At 48.9% G+C, this 17,861-nt stretch overlaps 1 protein-coding gene and 1 non-coding gene across 2 annotated transcripts; both read right to left on the reverse strand.

Moving 5' to 3' along the window:
• Positions 1–13,163: 13,163 nt before the first annotated feature.
• On the reverse strand, positions 13,164–13,245 carry TRNAS-UGA. The gene has a single exon. It is a non-coding gene; the product is annotated as a tRNA-Ser (tRNA).
• Positions 13,246–13,677: 432 nt separating this feature from the next.
• Positions 13,678–17,413, reverse strand: LOC124698304 (WEB family protein At2g38370-like). Its single transcript, XM_047230798.1, has 2 exons — positions 17,237–17,413; positions 13,678–15,179 (listed from the first exon to the last, which is right to left on the reverse strand). The coding sequence occupies exons 1-2, from the start codon at positions 17,411–17,413 to the stop codon at positions 13,770–13,772; spliced, it is 1,587 nt and encodes a 528-aa protein (XP_047086754.1). The 3' UTR covers positions 13,678–13,769.
• Between the last annotated feature and the right edge of the window lie 448 nt (positions 17,414–17,861).

Genomic DNA, 17,861 nt, shown 5'->3' on the forward strand with positions numbered 1-17,861 from the left:
GGTAAGATAGTATTGAGGCAATCAACCAAGCCGAAAGTAAGACCAATTGTATCGGGACACACACGACGGCACACGCAAAAGCTAGCAAATATGGTGTTAGGAGTGGATGGTGGAAAGCCAAAAGACGAAATCCAAAATCGAGTATGTTGTTAAGAGTGGGTAAGGTCCAAAAATCAAGTGTCAAAGTGGAGATCACTATAAACACGGAAAAATGTGGAACTCACACACGAGATGAACGGGGTTAGTGCAACCAAGGAACGAGCGGAAAAATGAAAAATCCCTAAACAAGGGTGCTCAATGTCACACTAACGCAAGAAGAGATTGAAGCTAGGTTGCATAGAGGAGAAACACCAAGATTCGCACGAGGTCTCTCTTCTCTATCTCTCTTGCTTGCTTAAAAGCTTTTCACTCTTTTTGTATCGGTGGCACTTTGCACTTTGCTTTTCGCTTTTCTCTTTTTTTTTTCCACTAGCACACTATGCTCTTACTCTTTTGCTGGCCACTCACGAGCTCCACTTATGAGCTTTACTCACACAACGCACACCCTCACGGTCGGGACCTCGTGCGATATTTCGCAACACTCAAAAAGCTTCGTTCGTGGGATAGATCGCAAAAAGAAGAGGGCTACAAGGGTTACTGCAAGTTATACCTGCAATGGTGGAGATGATGGTGGTGGTGGTGGTCGGCGGTGGTGTTAGTCGATGTCGAAGACGTGTGTTCTTCGCGTTCTTCGTGTTCTTCCGCCTCTCCCCCTCTTTCCCCCTTGATTCCTTGGGTCATTCGCGAGATCGGGCCACAATCCGGGTCTTAGACCTCATCATATGGTATCAGCAGCCTTTGGTTTCCGCGGATTTGACCCTCCACCCACCCAATTTCGTTTCTAGAAAATTTTCCAAAAAATAGCCCTAAATTGCCTTTGGACGGATCTGTGATTTGGTTGAGTTTTGAGTGGTTTTGCTCCGTGGATCTGGTGTTGTTGTGCTTGATCTACTATTTCCCCAACTTTGAGCCTCCAATTCCACCGTTTCCCTTCGTTTTGGTCGATTTGGTTTTGGTTTGGGGGAGAACAGGAGAGAGAAAGCTCCAAATCGTGCAACCCGGTTTCGAACCCGGTCAACCGGCCCCCAGACCGGACCGTCCGGTGCAGAACCCGGTCAACCGGCCGCAAACCGGAGCAACCGGCGCAGAACCCGGTCAACCGGACCCCAGACCGGAGCAGCCGGCGCCAGAACCGGTCCGACCGGACCACCGACCGGGCACACGTCTTCGACATCGACTAACACCACCGCCGACCACCACCACCACCATCCTCTCCACCATCGCAGGTATAACTTGCAGTAACCCTTGTAGCCCTCTTCTTTTTGCGATCTATCCCACGAGCGAAGCTTTTCGAGTGTTGCGAAACATCGCACGAGGTCCCGACCGTGAGGGTGTGCGTTGTGTGAGTAAAGCTCATAAGTGGAGCTCGTGAGTGGCCAGCAAAAGAGTAAGAGCATAGTGTGCTAGTGAAAAAAAGAGAAAAGCGAAAGCAAAGTGCAAAGTGCCACCGATACAAAAAGAGTGAAAAGCTTTTAAGCAAGCAAGAGAGATAGAGAAGAGAGACCTCGTGCGAATCTTGGTGTTTCTCCTCTATGCAACCTAGCTTCGATCTCTTCTTGCGTTAGTGTGACATTGAGCACCCTTGTTTAGGGATTTTTCATTTTTCCGCTCGTTCCTTGGTTGCACTAACCCCGTTCATCTCGTGTGTGAGTTCCACATTTTTCCGTGTTTATAGTGATCTCCACTTTGACACTTGATTTTTGGACCTTACCCACTCTTAACAACATACTCGATTTTGGATTTCGTCTTTTGGCTTTCCACCACCCACTCCTAACACCATATTTGCTAGCTTTTGCGTGTGCCTTTGTGTGTGTCCCGATACAATTGGTCTTACTTTCGGCTTGGTTGATTGCCTCAATACTATCTTACCACGGTAAGAGTGAGAGGTAGTCTCCTTCCTCTAACATCCACAACATAGTTCTTGTCTTGTGATCATGGATAGGCACGGAGACCAAGCAAAGGAGGATGAGGTCCTACACCCCTCCGAGAGGTTGGCCACCCAACACAACCTATGGGTGCAACGCCAAGAGTTCAAGGACCAACTCAACTTGTTCGAGACACGCATCGACCAACAATATGAAGAAGTGGCTCACAACTTCGGCCAAGTGAACCAAGATATGAATCTTCTTCGTGAAGCTACGGACAACTTGCATGACCAAGTGACGGCCAATGATGCAAACATGGAGCGGCGCATGGATAGCCTCGAGCGCGCCATCAACAACTTGGGACGCCGACATCGTCATCGCTCTACTTCCTCATCGTCATCGACCTCCTCACATGATGACTACTCCCATGATCGCCATTCCTCCTCAAGCTCCGACTCAAGGCATGGAGATCATCATCGACCTCGGCGCCCGCATGCTCGTCAAGATGACTCTCGCTCAAACTCAAGGCGCGGAGAGTTCCATCGCCATGCTCGTCCTCATGAACGTCCGCAACAACAACAAGCTCTTCACCAAGATCGTCATCAAGCGGCTCGCCATGCCCACCATGGGCATGACGACCAACCCCAAGACAACGTCCTCCACAACATGGACCCGGCACCTCATCGTCAAGCCCATGTGGATGCTCAAAACCAAGGTCATCAAGATCCACCAAGGCGTGATCTCCGAATCATCCTCGCCATGACCAAAGGGGCCGAGGACAACCACAACATGATCAAGATGAGAGGGCCATCATTGGGCAACGCCAACAACCTCGCCAAGATCCGCAACAACATCCTCAACATGAGCCAAGTGAAGCTAGTGTACACCTCAACCGCCAACCCAATGCTATGGTTGGTCGTGGAAGACCTCCTCTACCACCTCAAGTCGCAAGAGATGAAGGCATCCGTCCTCGCCGCCGAAACTTGGAAGATGAAGGAGAACATGTATGGGAAACTCAAGTTCAACATGCCCAAGTTCAAGGGTGAAGACGACGCCTGAGGCCTACCTCTCATGGGCACTCAAGGTTGACAAGATCTTCCGCATCCACAACTACTCCGGTGCCAAGAAAGTAGCCATGGCCTCCCTCGAGTTTGAAGATTATGCCAACACTTGGTGGGAACAAGTTGTCACTCTTAGGGAAGAAAAGGGTGAACCTCCAATTGACACATGGGAAGACATGAAGGAGGAAATGCAAGCTCGCTTTGTCCCTACACACTACAAGACCGATCTCTTCAACAAACTACAAAAGTTGAAGCAAGGCACCAAGACCGTTGAGGAATTCTTCAAGGAGATGGAGCTAACTATGATGCGAGCAAACATCCAAGAGTCCGAGAACCAAACCATTGCTAGGTTCTTCAATGGCCTCAACTACCCCATCAAGAGGATTGTGGAGTTCCAACAATACTCCAACATGGTTGAGTTGGTTCACCAAGCTTCCAAGGCCGAGCGTCAAGTCAATGAGGACATCAAGTACTCGAAGTCCAAGCAATACTTCGCCTCCAAGCTTGCTACATCAACTCCTACAACAAGTGTCAAGCCAACCGCATCCTCTACACCTTCCAAGCAACCTTCCATACAAAGTCGCATGAAGCAAACGGTATCCTCCACCGCCTCCTCCAAGGCCTCTACGGGACCCTCCAATGTCACTTGCTTCAAGTGTGGTACTCAAGGCCACAAATCCTTTGAGTGCAAGAATACCAAGGTTATGATCACTATGGAGAATGGTGACATAGAAACGCTAAGTGAGGGCGAATATGAAGCCCTAGTGCAAGCCGCCGTTGCTAATGAGGAAGACTATGATGAAGAAAGTGGTGAAGACCCTCTCTTATGCACACACGATCCAAGCCCTTCTCTTGTGGTCACAAGAGTGCTCACCACTCAACCCCAAGCTATGGAAGACCAAAGATGCAACATCTTCCAAACGCGTGCCGGCATTGGTGGCAAGTCAATCAAGGTCATCATCGATGGTGGGAGTTGCCACAACTTGGCAAGCACCGAGTTATGTGAGAAGCTCAACCTCACGCTTCGCAAGCATCCTCATCCATACCATGTTCAATGGTTGAGCGACAAAGGCAATGTCAAGATTCAACACACCGTCACCGTCAACTTCAAGATAGGACCCTATGAAGACACCGTCGAGTGTGACGTGGTGCCTATGACCGTGTGCCACATGTTGCTTGGCCGCCCATGGCAATTTGACAAGAAGGCCATACATGATGGTTACTCCAATGCATACACCTTCAAGGTCAAGGACAAGAAGTTCGAGCTTCGCCCAATGACTCCTAGCCAAATCATCGCCGACAATGCGAAGGCTTTAGCGAGGGCACAACACCACACCCACCATAGTGAGTTGAGAGGAGAGGGAGCTACCCACCAAAAAGAGAGTGAGCGCCACCACCCACATATGAGTGAGAGAAAGAGTGTCCTCCTAGCCACAAAAGCGAGTGGAGAGAAGTGAAAGACAACCCATCCACCACCATACACTACGTGCTCATTTGCAAGGGCCTATCGTCGGAGACTAATGACTTAACCAACATTCCTTCGTCTTTGTTGTCTCTTTTGAAGGAGTTCCAAGACGTCTTCCCCGACGAGCTACCTCATGGACTACCACCGCTTCGGGGAATCGAGCATCGCATCGACCTCATACCCGGCGCTCCCCTACCAAACCGCGCCGCCTACCGCACCAACCCCGAAGACACCAAGGAGATACAACGACAAATACAAGACCTCCTCGCTAAAGGGTACGTCCGAGAAAGCCTTAGCCCTTGTGCCGTTCCCGTCATTCTTGTGCCTAAACCGGATGAGACGCAACGGATGTGTATGGATTGTCGACCCATCAATGCCATTACCGTCCGTTATCGCCATCCCATTCCGCGTTTAGATGACATGCTTGATGAATTGAGTGGTGCCACCATTTTCTCTAAGATTGATTTGCGTAGTGGCTACCACAAAATTCGCATGGCAATTGGTGATGAATGGAAGACGGCATTCAAGACCAAGCTTGGTCTATATGAATGGCTCGTCATGCCATTTGGTCTTTCAAATGCTCCTTCGACTTTTATGCGTCTTATGAATCACATTTTGCGACCTCTCATTGGCAAGAGCGTGGTTGTTTACTTTGATGATATCCTCATCTATAGCAAAAATCTCGAGGACCATGTTCAACATGTGAGAGAAGTCTTGTGCATCTTGCGCCACGAGAAGCTCTTTGCCAACCAACCAAAATGCCATTTCGCTCAAAACAAATTGGTTTTTCTTGGTTTTGTGGTTTCCGCCAACGGGATTGAAGTTGATTCTTCCAAGGTTGAGGCCATCCACAATTGGCCCACTCCCACAAATGTTGGTCAAGTTCGAAGCTTCCATGGACTTGCCGGATTTTACCGCCGCTTTGTGAAAGATTTCAGCACCATTGCTTGCCCTTTAAACGAGCTTACAAAAAGAATGTTCCGTTTGTTTGGGGCAAAGCACAACAAAAAGCTTTTGATGAATTGAAAAAGAGACTCACCGAGGCACCACTACTTGCTCTTCCCGATTTTGCAAAAACATTTGAGATAGAATGCGACGCGAGTGGCCTTGGAATCGGTGGTGTTCTCATGCAAAATGGAAAACCCGTGGCATACTATAGCGAGAAGTTGGATGGCGCACGCCTCAACTATCCTATATATGACAAGGAGCTTTATGCTTTGGTTCGTGTTCTTGAAGTTTGGCAACATTACCTTTGGCCAAAAGAGTTTGTTAATTATCCACTCGGATCATGAGTCCTTGAAATATTTGAAAAGTCAACACAATTTGAACAAGAGACATGCTAAGTGGGTTGAGTTCATAGAGTCCTTCCCTTATATAATCAAATACAAAAAGGGAAAGGAAAATGTGGTTGCGGATGCACTTTCCCGCAAGATTACCCTTCTACTCACCCGCTTGGAGTTTCACATTTTGGGTCTTGAGGAGATCAAAGAACTTTACCCTTCCGACGTTTTCTTTGGACCAATCTTTGCCAAGTGTTCCGTTGACCGCGGATTTGATGATTTCTATTTGCATGATGGCTACTTGTTTAAAGCCAACAAGATTTGCATTCCCGAGTCTTCTCTTCGTAAGTTGCTTTTGCAAGAGTCACATGGAGGTGGTCTAATGGGTCACTTTGGACGAGAGAAGACATATGCCATGCTCTCCACCCACTACTATTGGCCAAGAATGTACCGCGACGTGGAACGCCTTTGCCGCCGGTGTACAACATGCTTACAAGCTAAGTCTACTTCCAATCCCTATGGTCTTTACATGCCTTTACCCATTCCATATGCACCTTGGTCGGACATAAGCATGGACTTTGTACTTGACTTACCACGCACAAAACATGGTCATGACTCAATATTTGTGGTAGTGGATAGGTTCTCTAAAATGGCTCATTTCATACCATGTCATAAGAGCGATGATGCTTCACACATTGCTTCATTGTTTTTCGAGGAAGTGGTTCGTCTACATGGAATACCGGCAAGCATTGTGTCGGATCGAGACGTCAAGTTTATGAGTTACCTATGGAAGTCGCTCATGGCGAAGTTTGGAGTGAAGCTCTTGTTCTCATCGTCCTCGCACCCCCGCAAACCGATGGACAAACCGAAGTGGTCAATCGAAGCCTCTCCACACTCCTCCGCACACTTGTGAAGACAAATTTGAAGTCATGGGAAGATTGCCTACCCCACGCGGAGTTCGCCTACAATCGAGCCAAGCACTCCACAACCTCAAGGAGTCCCTTCATGATCGTCTACGGATTCGAACCTCCAACGGCACTCGACATCCTCCCACTACCTCTTCATGAAAGGACGAACATGGACTTCGACGTGCGCACCACCGCCATGAAGAAACTACATGAAGAAACAAGAGCAACCATACAAGAGCATGTACTTCGCCAAGCTAACCGCCTCAACGCCAAGAAAAAGGAACGCGTGTTTGAAGAAGGAGACCTCGTTTGGATCCACCTAAGGAAAGAAAGGTTCCCGCAAGAACGCAACTCCAAGCTCAAGCCAAGAGGAGATGGACCTTTCAAGGTCCTCAAGCGCATCAACAACAACGCCTACGTCATCGACATACCAACATCCAAGTACTTGGTGAGCAACACTTTCAACATCTCGGATCTATCACCCTATCATGGAGATGAGGAGGAACAAGAGTCGAGGACGACTCTCTCCCAAGGGGGGGGGGAGATGATGCGGGGTGGCCTTCGGACACCTCCTCACCAAGACCAACAAGTCCCCCAAGTGGACCAATGACAAGGGCTCGAGCTAAAGCGATACATGACAAGGTGAACTCGCTCCTCACTACCCTCGACCTCGGTACACCATTGGATGGAATGCTACCTCATGCCGAAACACTTTGTGTGATTAGGTACATGGAACATCAAGACCCCGGAGAGGATGAGACGCCATGGTCAAGGGAAGGAGAGGAGCAGCGGAACCTGGAGATGAACATGAAGCCGAGCCGACGTCGCCCGAAGAGCGCCAAGGAAGAGAAGGACGCTGGCCGGTCCGGGACCCGGTCGGGCCGGACCCACGACCGGACGCCCGGCCCACAGGCCCGGTCAACCGGGCGCAAGCCGGGCCGGCTCCCTCGTACGGACGACGGCCGGACCCGGGACCGGATTCTTCGCGAGAATCCGGTTGGCGGCCGGTCGGCCGGACCCAGGGCCGGACATCCCGGTCACAGGCCCGTCGAGCCGGACCCATGGCCGGACAGCCCGGTCCCAGGCCCGGTCCGAGCCGGACCCCAAACCGGATCCGACGGGAATACCCCACCAAACCGCCTTGACTTATCCATTCGCGTACTGTTCGCCCTGCTTGTGAGTGTGTGCCTATTTAAGTAGCTGGGACCCCTCCTTTACTTTTCAGACTTGTTTAGAACTCAAACCTAACTTTGAGCTTAGTCTCCCTTGGGTATCATCCCTCTGTAATCAAGGCAACCCTTGTGGATGTATGAATTTGGTAGTGAGAGATTCTAGTGGATCCACTCTCTCTCCCACTCCTTGATTCGTCCTCCCCACCGGTCTCTCCTCTCGGAATTCTACCTCGAGTCTCTTCCGGGCGGATTCTATTGGCACGGTCCATCGAGCCGTGAGGGTAAGCATCGATTGTATCGGGTTGGTGTGCGTGGATCTTCGTGTGTTCTTTGCGTTCTTCGTGTTCTTCCGCCTCTCCCCCTCTTTCCCCCTTGATTCCTTGGGTCATTCGCGAGATCGGGCCACAATCTGGGTCTTAGACCTCATCAAATTCGTGGCAACCTTTGCTCTGATACCATATGATGAGGCCTAAGGCCACGTGTGTTGCCCGATCTCACGAATTGACCGAGGGAAAGGCGGGGGAGAGGAAGAACACGAAGAACACGGCGAAGAACACGATGAACACACGCGAACGCACGCAACACAACCCGATACAATTCGGTTTACTCCCGATAGCCCGAACCACTATCCCGATAGAATCCCTCAAGGAGAGACACGAGGTAGAATCCCCGAGAGAAAGACCGATATACGATCTATGGAGTCACACGAGTGAGAGACCGCGGTAGAATCACAAGTGCGAAAGATAAATCATATAAGGAGTGCCTTGATACAACTCATAGATTTGTGTCTAAGAGAGGAGGGGGTTTCCCTAATCCCAAAGGGATGGTGGAGGCATAAGCCAAGTTCTCACTCAAGTTATGTCTACCTAATAAAGGGGAAGGTGGGAGCCTATATATAGGGAGCCACCAAAGGAGGGGTAGTTTAGGCATACAAAGGGATAAAGGGTTCAGATTTGATGCTCTTTGCAGTGGGGCGTCAGGGACAGCACAGGTAGGGCGATAGGGCCGGCGCGAGTAGGGCGGCGATGCGCGTCATCCTCGAGCATAGTGGCGGTGCGGCGGTGCCGGTCTTCCCGGCGCGTCTCCTTATCCTCGACGTTCTCTTCCATGCTTCCACGACCTCGGCCTTGAGTCATCGAGCCTCCATGGTGTCGTCCACTTCCTCCGTACTTGGCGATGTGTTCCTATCATGGTCATATGAAGGAGGATGAAGTAGCATACCATTCATGAGAGACAATTGTAGGCACGCATAAAGGAGAAGATTCACCTTTGCGTGACGTGTCGGCGTTGACGCACATGATACGTTTAATCCTTTGTTACAGCAAGCCGGTGAGATTGACAACCTCACTGTTTCGTTGGGGCAAAGTACTTTGGTTTTGTTGTGCAGATTCCACGTTGGCGTCGGAATCCCTGTTGTTGCGCCGCATCACATTTCGCGACCATCAACCTTCAACGTGCTTCTTGGCTCCTCCTGGTTCGATCAACCTTGGTTTCTTTCTGAGGGAAAACTTGCCGCTGTGCGCATCATACCTTCCTCTTGGGGTTCCCAACGGACGTGTACATTTACGCGCATCAGTCACCTAGATGGCCGCTGGAGGGGTGGGGGACCCCGGATCCTTTGCTTGGCCTTGTATATAGTCCTAGAGTAGCTAGTGTTAGTGTCCATGGCGCTGTTGTTCCGGTGGAGTTGACAGTGGCGTGCGGAATAAGGTGGTCCTGGCTTCTTCTCCGCCCGTCCGGCGTCGATTTCGGCACCGGTGAGAAGCTGTGGACCTTTTGGTCTCGCGGATCTGGGCATCTGGGTCCTGCGAGTTGGGTCTCGTCCACTTGCCTCAGCCCTACAGAGAGGTGGCATCGACTTGTTCGATGTTTCGGCTCTGTGGGGATGTGGCGGCGCGTTTCTTTTGGAGCAGCGTGTGCTTGGCGTGCTAGCAATCAGTTGCGGTGGGACGTTGCTCGGGATGGACAACGGTGGCTGCTGTCAATGGCTTGTGGTTGCGGCGGAAGGATCTGGGCGCTTCATGTGGAGCGCTTTGGCGTTGAACCCAGATCCGGATTTGGAGCAGCTCGGAGTGCATCTTCAGAAGGGAGATCGCATCCGTCCGGTATTTTCTTCTGCTTTAGATCCAGCTCGCAGGAGCTGGTGACTACTGCGGCTCATCAACGCCTATGTGCAAGGGGCTTCTTCAGGTTCAGGGATAGGCTTCGTCGGCGATTCTTTCCTGATCCGGTGCCGGCTTCGGCTTTGGCATCGACGAAGGACATCATTGCTTGGCGAACATGGTTCACGCGGAGGACTCTTGGATTCGATTTATTTTTCTTTGCTAGTGATGAGGGTCCTCTACTTAGTTTGGTTGCAACAGCAGATCCGTTTGTATCCTTTTCCGTCTTTGTATTTGTACGAGTCTGTATCATGTTTTCCTTGACGTATGAATACAAATGATGTATGCCTACGGGTGTACAGTTCAAAAAAAAAAAAAACTCACGTTTAGTCCCATACTGCTCCCTTATACCTAGCTCTACCGGTTTATATTCCTTGCCAAGTTGCGTGAAGTATCAGCAAGCTGATTAGGGAATCACGAGCAGCCACATCGTTTGAAAAAAAAAAACGTTGCCCATACGTGGTGTATGCTAATTAAGATAAACGGGATGGATCGATCATTGCCTGATGCGGATGGTGGTGCATAATCAGAAGAAAGTGAAGTAAGGATAAAAAGGAGGAATTGCATGTTGCCTTGAACGCTAGACCACGTGAATTTGAGAGAAAAAGATGACACAACGGTTGGATCATATATATGGCAAGGTGTGCACAAAGATATGCTGATACAAATGGCTAGGCCCCTAGCATACTCCGTTGGCCTAGCGCGCTTGAGAGACCCACATTGGTTGCCGCCAGGTGGGCCACTGGGAGAAGCGAGACCACGTACCATCCACCGAGACGCATCGAAGCGCATATTTGGGCCACCATCTCATGGGTCTTATATCTATGCATACCTCCTTCTTTTTCTACCATCATCTTATAAAATCTCTAATTTACGCAGAGCTGTTACAATTTATCTGTTGCAATTTAGTTTATTCCATATTGATAGAGAATTTTTTCATTTTTTATTTTAAAATTAAAATATTTTCTCTTCCGCAGCAACGCGCGGGCATTGTCCTAGTCTAATAATAAAGGAGCTAAGATTTTTGCCAAAAATTTCGTCCAACTTTTTATTGAACCGTTTTGCCCTCTCACCAAATCGCATGATACACACAAATGCCACCGGATCCGTCTGTTCCGTAAGAAACGTTTCGTCCATATGTCTGCCGACCAAGCCTTGGCGCCGCTGGCCTATATGGAAGCCCAGCCCAACAAAGGACTTACCGAAGTGGGCACTATAATTTTTTACGGGCCGCACCCGTCGACGCCAAGATAGGCACCGCGTCCAACAAGAACTCCCAGAATTCTCAAAAAAAAAAAAACAAGAACTCCCAGAGCCGCACATCATCGTATTCGAGAACTCCCAGCACCGCACGTCATTGTATTCGACATGGAATTCTTTGCTCCTTTGATATCCGAAGGCAATAAATAGGACTTGGCCCTCGACAGGATCCCAGATCATTAGCATGTCCCGCTGCTCGATGGCACGCGACCGGCGACGGAAACTGCCACGCCATCCCGTCGTCCTCCGGACTAGCACGCCCGTCCTTCTCCTCCTCGGGCGTCGTACTGTCCCGCAATGGCATCTGCGACGGCGACCCTGTCCCGCAACGGCATGTGCGACGGCGACCCGAGGTGTCCAGCGGCCAGTGGCCAAGATCACAGCGTCATGGAGGATTGATCTCCCCGCCGACGACCCGAGATGTCCCGCGGCCAGTGGCCGAGATCACAGCGTCATGGAGGATTGATCTCCCCGCCGACGGTAGGCCAGGAGGCGTGGCAAGGGATGCCGGTTTGGTGGCAGCCATGATGATGAGTATGCCCTTTTTTTCTCCTTCCTAGATTGCTCCGTGCTGGTTGACCGGCCGTCGCCGAACAGATCATGGATGACGTCCACAACATTACAGAGATATATGGAGGGGTTCGTATTTGGGCATGATGCGGCGACGGTTGCCCTTCTGACCGGCACCAACGAGGCTCATATGGTATGGTAGCTGACAGCTACAGGATGCAACAGATCTGACGGATTTTGCTTCTTGCTCGGTGTCTACTATAGGAATCGACCTTGACGAGCGGGTTGATCAGTTGAGGCCAACGCCCAATTTGCTCTGTTGTTGTTCGGTATAGCGCCTAGCTCGTCGTTTTTTGCAGGGTATGCAGATGGTTTGTGCTGGCTTCACATGCTGCCCCCCCCCCCCCTAACTTTGACAGAGAAAAGAAACGGAAGATATCTGGTTATTATGGCGGCGCATGGTCTCCAACAGTCGGGCGTGGTCGCATGGAGTGCCCAGCTCAGTAGTTGGATTTTTACATGGATGCGATCTTTCTGGTCATGACGGTGTTGTTCTGCCCGTGGCATGATGTATTACTTGGTCTGGATGGATATTAATCGATTCCAACAGCGCGTACACTGTGCTTGAGATGTACTACTTGGTCTTGGATATCCATCGATGCCAAGAGTTACGATACTGAGGGTAGGTCTACTGATTTTCTGCAATTTTACATTAGCTTATACATTGATCTAACTGAAGACAGGTTCTTGGAAACTATTTAAAAAATGATGTGCAAGTTATTGCTATGTGGCTTCAGTCTTTCTTTGGTAGATAAACATGACCTGTTACAGTGATGCAAGATACTGCTATAAGGTACTTGCAATTTTGAAATGATATTTTTAAAGGAAACATGAAGGGCCGTTGCAGGGGGTTTATCAAGTAAAAAAAAAGGAAACATGGGATTTTATGGTAATTGAGAAAATATATACAGTGTTCTACTCCATGGACTGGAAATTTTGGATTAAAACCGAATAAAAGGTGATTTAGGTGACTGTATGGGTAGTGTTAGACAGCTGACAATTAACGAAAATATATTTTTAAATATGCAATTTAGGCGACTGAAATTTATGGACAATGTTAGACACCTAGAAATTAAAAAAACAAATTCTCAAATATTATTTATGATAGTTACCTTTCCGTAAAGGAGTAATATTCAGTAAAAATCAATCCGCCGCAATGCGCGGGCATATTTCCTAGTACTAAAAAAAAAGAGTACTCAAACGACTGTAGAGAATCGAATAGTTCCTGCATTTTTCTAGTTGGGTACGGGTAGGCCCAGTGGTTGCCCGATAGGCGATAGGCCCAAAGCTCGGCATACATTGGAAGAAAAAACAAAAACTCCGTCGACAGCAGGGTTCGAACCTGCGCGGGCGTAGCCCAACAGATTTCAAGTCTGTCTCCTTAACCACTCGGACATATCGACTTTTTGTTGTTTATTTCATATCAGGATCCCTATAGTAAGTACAGTACTAAGTGACTTTCGGACTCTTCATTTGAAGTTTCTGTGATTAAAGTGCTCATCTCTGGCAAATTCTGTGACCACCCATGCGATTCCCTCTACTTCAATGCTATGATTCTATAGGATTTTCAGTTTATGAGAACATGGATTTCATGTACCCGGTACGGAATTGTTACAAACTCAAAACACTTTCTGAACACACATGGAAATAACTCAGTCACCGATAATTAGCGATGCATAGTTTTGTTTACTCTAACTAGCAGCCTCAACTGCTGCAGATTACACATCAAGCCAACATAGGAGCGGAAGAACTCGGATAGGCGGGTACCATACAACCTAAGGTTGAACTGCAGCTACATAGCACCATAGCACTATGGTTACAATCCATCTCCATAGGTAATCTATATGATCAAGAGGACCATATCTTCTTTCACTAGATTAAACTGCAGCTACATAGTACAGCACTACAATTACAAATAAACCTCCTCTCACAAGGATTCTCTCTTCTTCTTGCTCTTGGACTGCTTTGCCAGGAGGCCCGAAAGTCCTGTCAATGCAAATTTCTTCCTCTTTCCAGAAATCCTTTCGGGGGCAGTCGTTTCCTCGGTGCACATAACTGCACTCTTTCTGTTGATAATCTGACCAAGTGAGACGGCTGGCAGCTCCCCCGTTTTGTCGTCCCAGACGCTTTTGTCATACCCATCAGGCCCCGTTAGCTTCATGGTCAGTATCTGCCCAATTGACAGCGTTGGCTTGAAGGAGGAACTACTTGAAACATCAGAAACCATATCCATGCTGCGTGAAAGTTTACGGCGGTGGCCTGCGTTTTTGAACTTGGGAGAGCCACCGATAGATCGCCTTTTGTGTCCACTTTGAGATCTCCACCTGCGAACAATGTCTTCGACGGCAAGCTTGCCGTGGTTAGCAGCTTCTACCCTCTCAAGGGCCTCTTGTAGTGCCTTCTTGCATTCTTCAACATCTTGCTTAGCATCTTCTAGCTTTCTGACCGAGTCAGACTCTGAAGTGTTAGCTGCATCTACCTGCAGCATCGCCTCTTGTACCTTCTTCCTTGAGTTGTGATCAGCCTCTTGAGCCTTGGAATAAATCATGGAATACTCTTCCACTGAAAGAGTCACTCCATCAGACACACTGCTGCTGCTGCCTTCAGAATAACTTTCACTGCTCAGCAGAGCTTTGATGTCTGCAAGCGCAATAGCCTCTGCCGCTCTCGCTGCTTCCTCCATCTTCTTGGCTGCAACACACCTAGCCTCGGCAGTGCCAATGCTAGCCTTCGCATGCTCGATTTCTGCAGTCAACATCACAGCTTCAGATTTCGAAGCATCTGCCATACTCCTGAGCAGCCTCACCTCAGATGCCATCTTCTTGATCTCAGTGAAAATGTCTGACGGGTGTTCACGTCTCGCCTGCAGATCTTTCAGAGTCTGCAGTATTTGCGATGTCTGATCCAGCTCATCCTCCAACGAAGAAATCAAGGCGGCATCTGAGGAAAGCTTCTCTCGGCCGCTCTCAAGCAGGGTTCTCTCCTGCGTTATGCTATCACGCAGCAACTCAACTGTGGCTCGGATTGCAGCCAGATCACCTGTAGTTCGGTTTAGGCTTTCTTTGACCAGCTCAAATTCCACGATAATGTTTTCAGGCTGCTCTTCTACAGATTCTGTCAGAAGAGATTCAGTTCCGTCGTCAGACTTCTCGGGTGTGGGAGGTGTTTCAGTTTCTTGGCTCCGTATCTTGAGTTTCAAGTCTGCTATGATTTTCTTGGTTGACTCCAGTTCCTTCAGCACATCCAGTGTTTCCCTCTCTTTGATGAGCAGCTCATTTTCTAGCTGTGCGGTCTGCTCCTCTACAGTGACAACTTGTTCAGTTTCTTCAGATAGCTCCTGTTCCTGCTGAAAAATACATAACATGAAGAAAATATTGATGAGAAACACGAAAAGCACAACAAAAGAAAATAAAGAAAAAAGTAGGAGTACTTGAAAAATAAGGCCATGCAACAAAATCAGATCTAGCAGTGCATACAGAATGTGACATGACAAATGGAGAACCTTCAGAAGATTTTGCTATGCAATGTGCGTTATGATGATAATGGCAACAGCTAGTTCAAAAAGGAAACAGTCTGAAAACAGGGTAAAGTGTCTACAGGGTACAAATTACAAGCAGAGGGGAGAGGAATTTTCATACTTGGTGAGCTCACCAGGTTTAGTTAAGTTACTAGGTAAGGTACTACCGGCTATATCTGTAAATGGAAACGGCGGCCCACGGTGCCGCCAGCCCAAGCCCACTCAACCTGGTAAATGGACACCCGGTAAGAAAAGAAAAATCCTGGCGGCTATTCACGGTTCTCCGCTACCGCCGCCGCGCCGCTCCTGTCCCCATCCATGGATTCGGAGGCGGGCGCCGCCCCATCCGACCGCTCTCCGCCTCAACTCCTCTTCCCCGAAGGAACAGCTCTACCGCCGCCGCTCCATCCCTCCGCTCCTCCCCTCAACTCCTCTTATCCGGGCGCCTCCACCCCCTGCGTTTAGCAGCCGGTGTCCGGCAAGATCTTTGCGGAACCGCTCGAGCCCGTCCATGTCTGTGAGGAGGAGAAGGGAAGCACTCCAGTTCGGAAGAAGGAGAAGGACGTTTGCCAGATTCGGCAGAAGATTAGACGGAAAAAGGTAAGAACTGGATTCCAATTTTCATCTTGACCTTGATCCTCTGTTAATAGCAACTGCGAGTACTGTATTTTCAATCCACCATATGCTACTGCAGTAAACGTTGCAAATCCGTGTCTGACGAAAGACATTAGTTTTCTTCATTATGTCCAGTGTGAATAACCCCAGTCTCGCTGTAGAAGAAAATTCTGGTAGCAGACCTTGGTGATTTTTAACCTTCTTGATGTTTTGCTTGAGATACCTGATGCCCACTTGAGATTCCTCCATGACTGTGTAATATAGCATCATTCTTATTCAGTTACTTTATAAGAAATCATTGCATCACCATCCCCTGAATAGGAGATTTTATACCTGCCTGACTCTCATATTTTTGTACTTATGTTTCAGCAGGTAAGGTTGCCAGAGATGAAGAAAATGCAAGCAGATCTCATGGTCCAAGCAAAAGAGAGTGAATCAAGATCATCCTAGTGTATCAGGATCTGTAATATTCATAGTATAATATTCTGAATTTCCTAGTGTACTTGGAGACCAGGGATTTACTAAACTTGGTACTTACTGATGCACTGATATTCGAGTGATGCACGTACTGCTGCTTAACTAAGCTCCGTATCATTGGTTATGACTTGTGAAGTGTTGTTTTGAACTACTTATACATATTTTGCAATATTTTCTTATTTGTTAGCTTATGACAATTGTCACTTAAACTGTGCATTCTGTGGTGTTAAAGTTAACCTCTTAAAAAAATTTATGCTCAGTTTACATTATCTCTTGTCTACTTTTTTTATTCTCATAAAAAAATCCATACAAGGGCATCAATCTGTCATTTTTAATCTGTCATTTTTGTTGTTCTGTACGGTACGGGTGCAAAGAGCGATTGCTGATCGATGAGAGGTCGATTCTGTACGGTACGGGTGCAAAGAGCGTCCAACTGGCGGTCACGCCTCACGCGCGCAATCGTAGCGTTCGGAGTAGTTACGGTCTTTTATGGAGCAGTTCGTTCGGGATAAGCGGGCAGGCGGCCGGCCGCTAACGATGACGGTACTAAACGAACGAGCGTGGCCTTTCCGTTTAGGTTGGGCGGCCGCAAGCGGCACTTGGTGGGCCGCCACGAGCGTGGCCACTTACAGGTATACTACCGGCGGGCTGCTAAATGGCTAGACAATAGCATCAATTGGCACAAGCGGGTGATTTACTGAAGGAGGCAGAACGGGGACAAAACAGCTTAGCTAGGAGCGGAAGAACAGGAACGAAAGGAGCATGTAGTGTGTAAGGTATGTCACCTCGGGGTTGGGGGCTGCGAACATGCGCTTGATGAGGTGGGAGGTCCAGGCGGCGCTGCCGCCGAAGCGGTCGACGGCCTCGCGCACCGACTCGAACGGCGCGGACGTGTCGATCTCCGCTCTCCCAGCGGCGGCGACGGCGACGGCCGGAGCTGGGCATGCTGCCTCCGCATCCATGGGGTAAATCCCGAAATGGTTCTCTTATTCGGCTGCTGAATGTGTAGATTTCGCTGTGGCGTGGAGACTGGCGGAGAGTGGAGAGATGTCTGCAACTGCAAGAAGACATGGGAGGGAGGGAAAGCTGGTTTTAATGGGGCAGAAGAGCAGAAGGAGCCGTTGCCCGTTGAGTTTTGATGATACGTCCGCTTCACCTGGCCACCTGGGGACCCCACACCAACGTTGCCTGCAGCGCGTGTACTCTTGCTCTCATTTTCTTTCGAAGCTGAAAGGATTTTTTTTTTGAACAGAAGCTGAAAGGATTGAGCTGAACTTTTTTGTGTGTGTGGCAAATCTAACCCTTTGCAATATCATCTAACCCCTTGACGAAACTATTTTGGAATCTGACCCTTAGTTTGACACCAACTAGAATAGAGTAAGGATGGTGTGATTTGTGAAGCAGCAAGTT

Source organism: Lolium rigidum, chromosome 3 (assembly GCF_022539505.1).
Source record: "Lolium rigidum isolate FL_2022 chromosome 3, APGP_CSIRO_Lrig_0.1, whole genome shotgun sequence".
Classification (NCBI taxonomy): Eukaryota; Viridiplantae; Streptophyta; class Magnoliopsida; order Poales; family Poaceae; genus Lolium; species Lolium rigidum.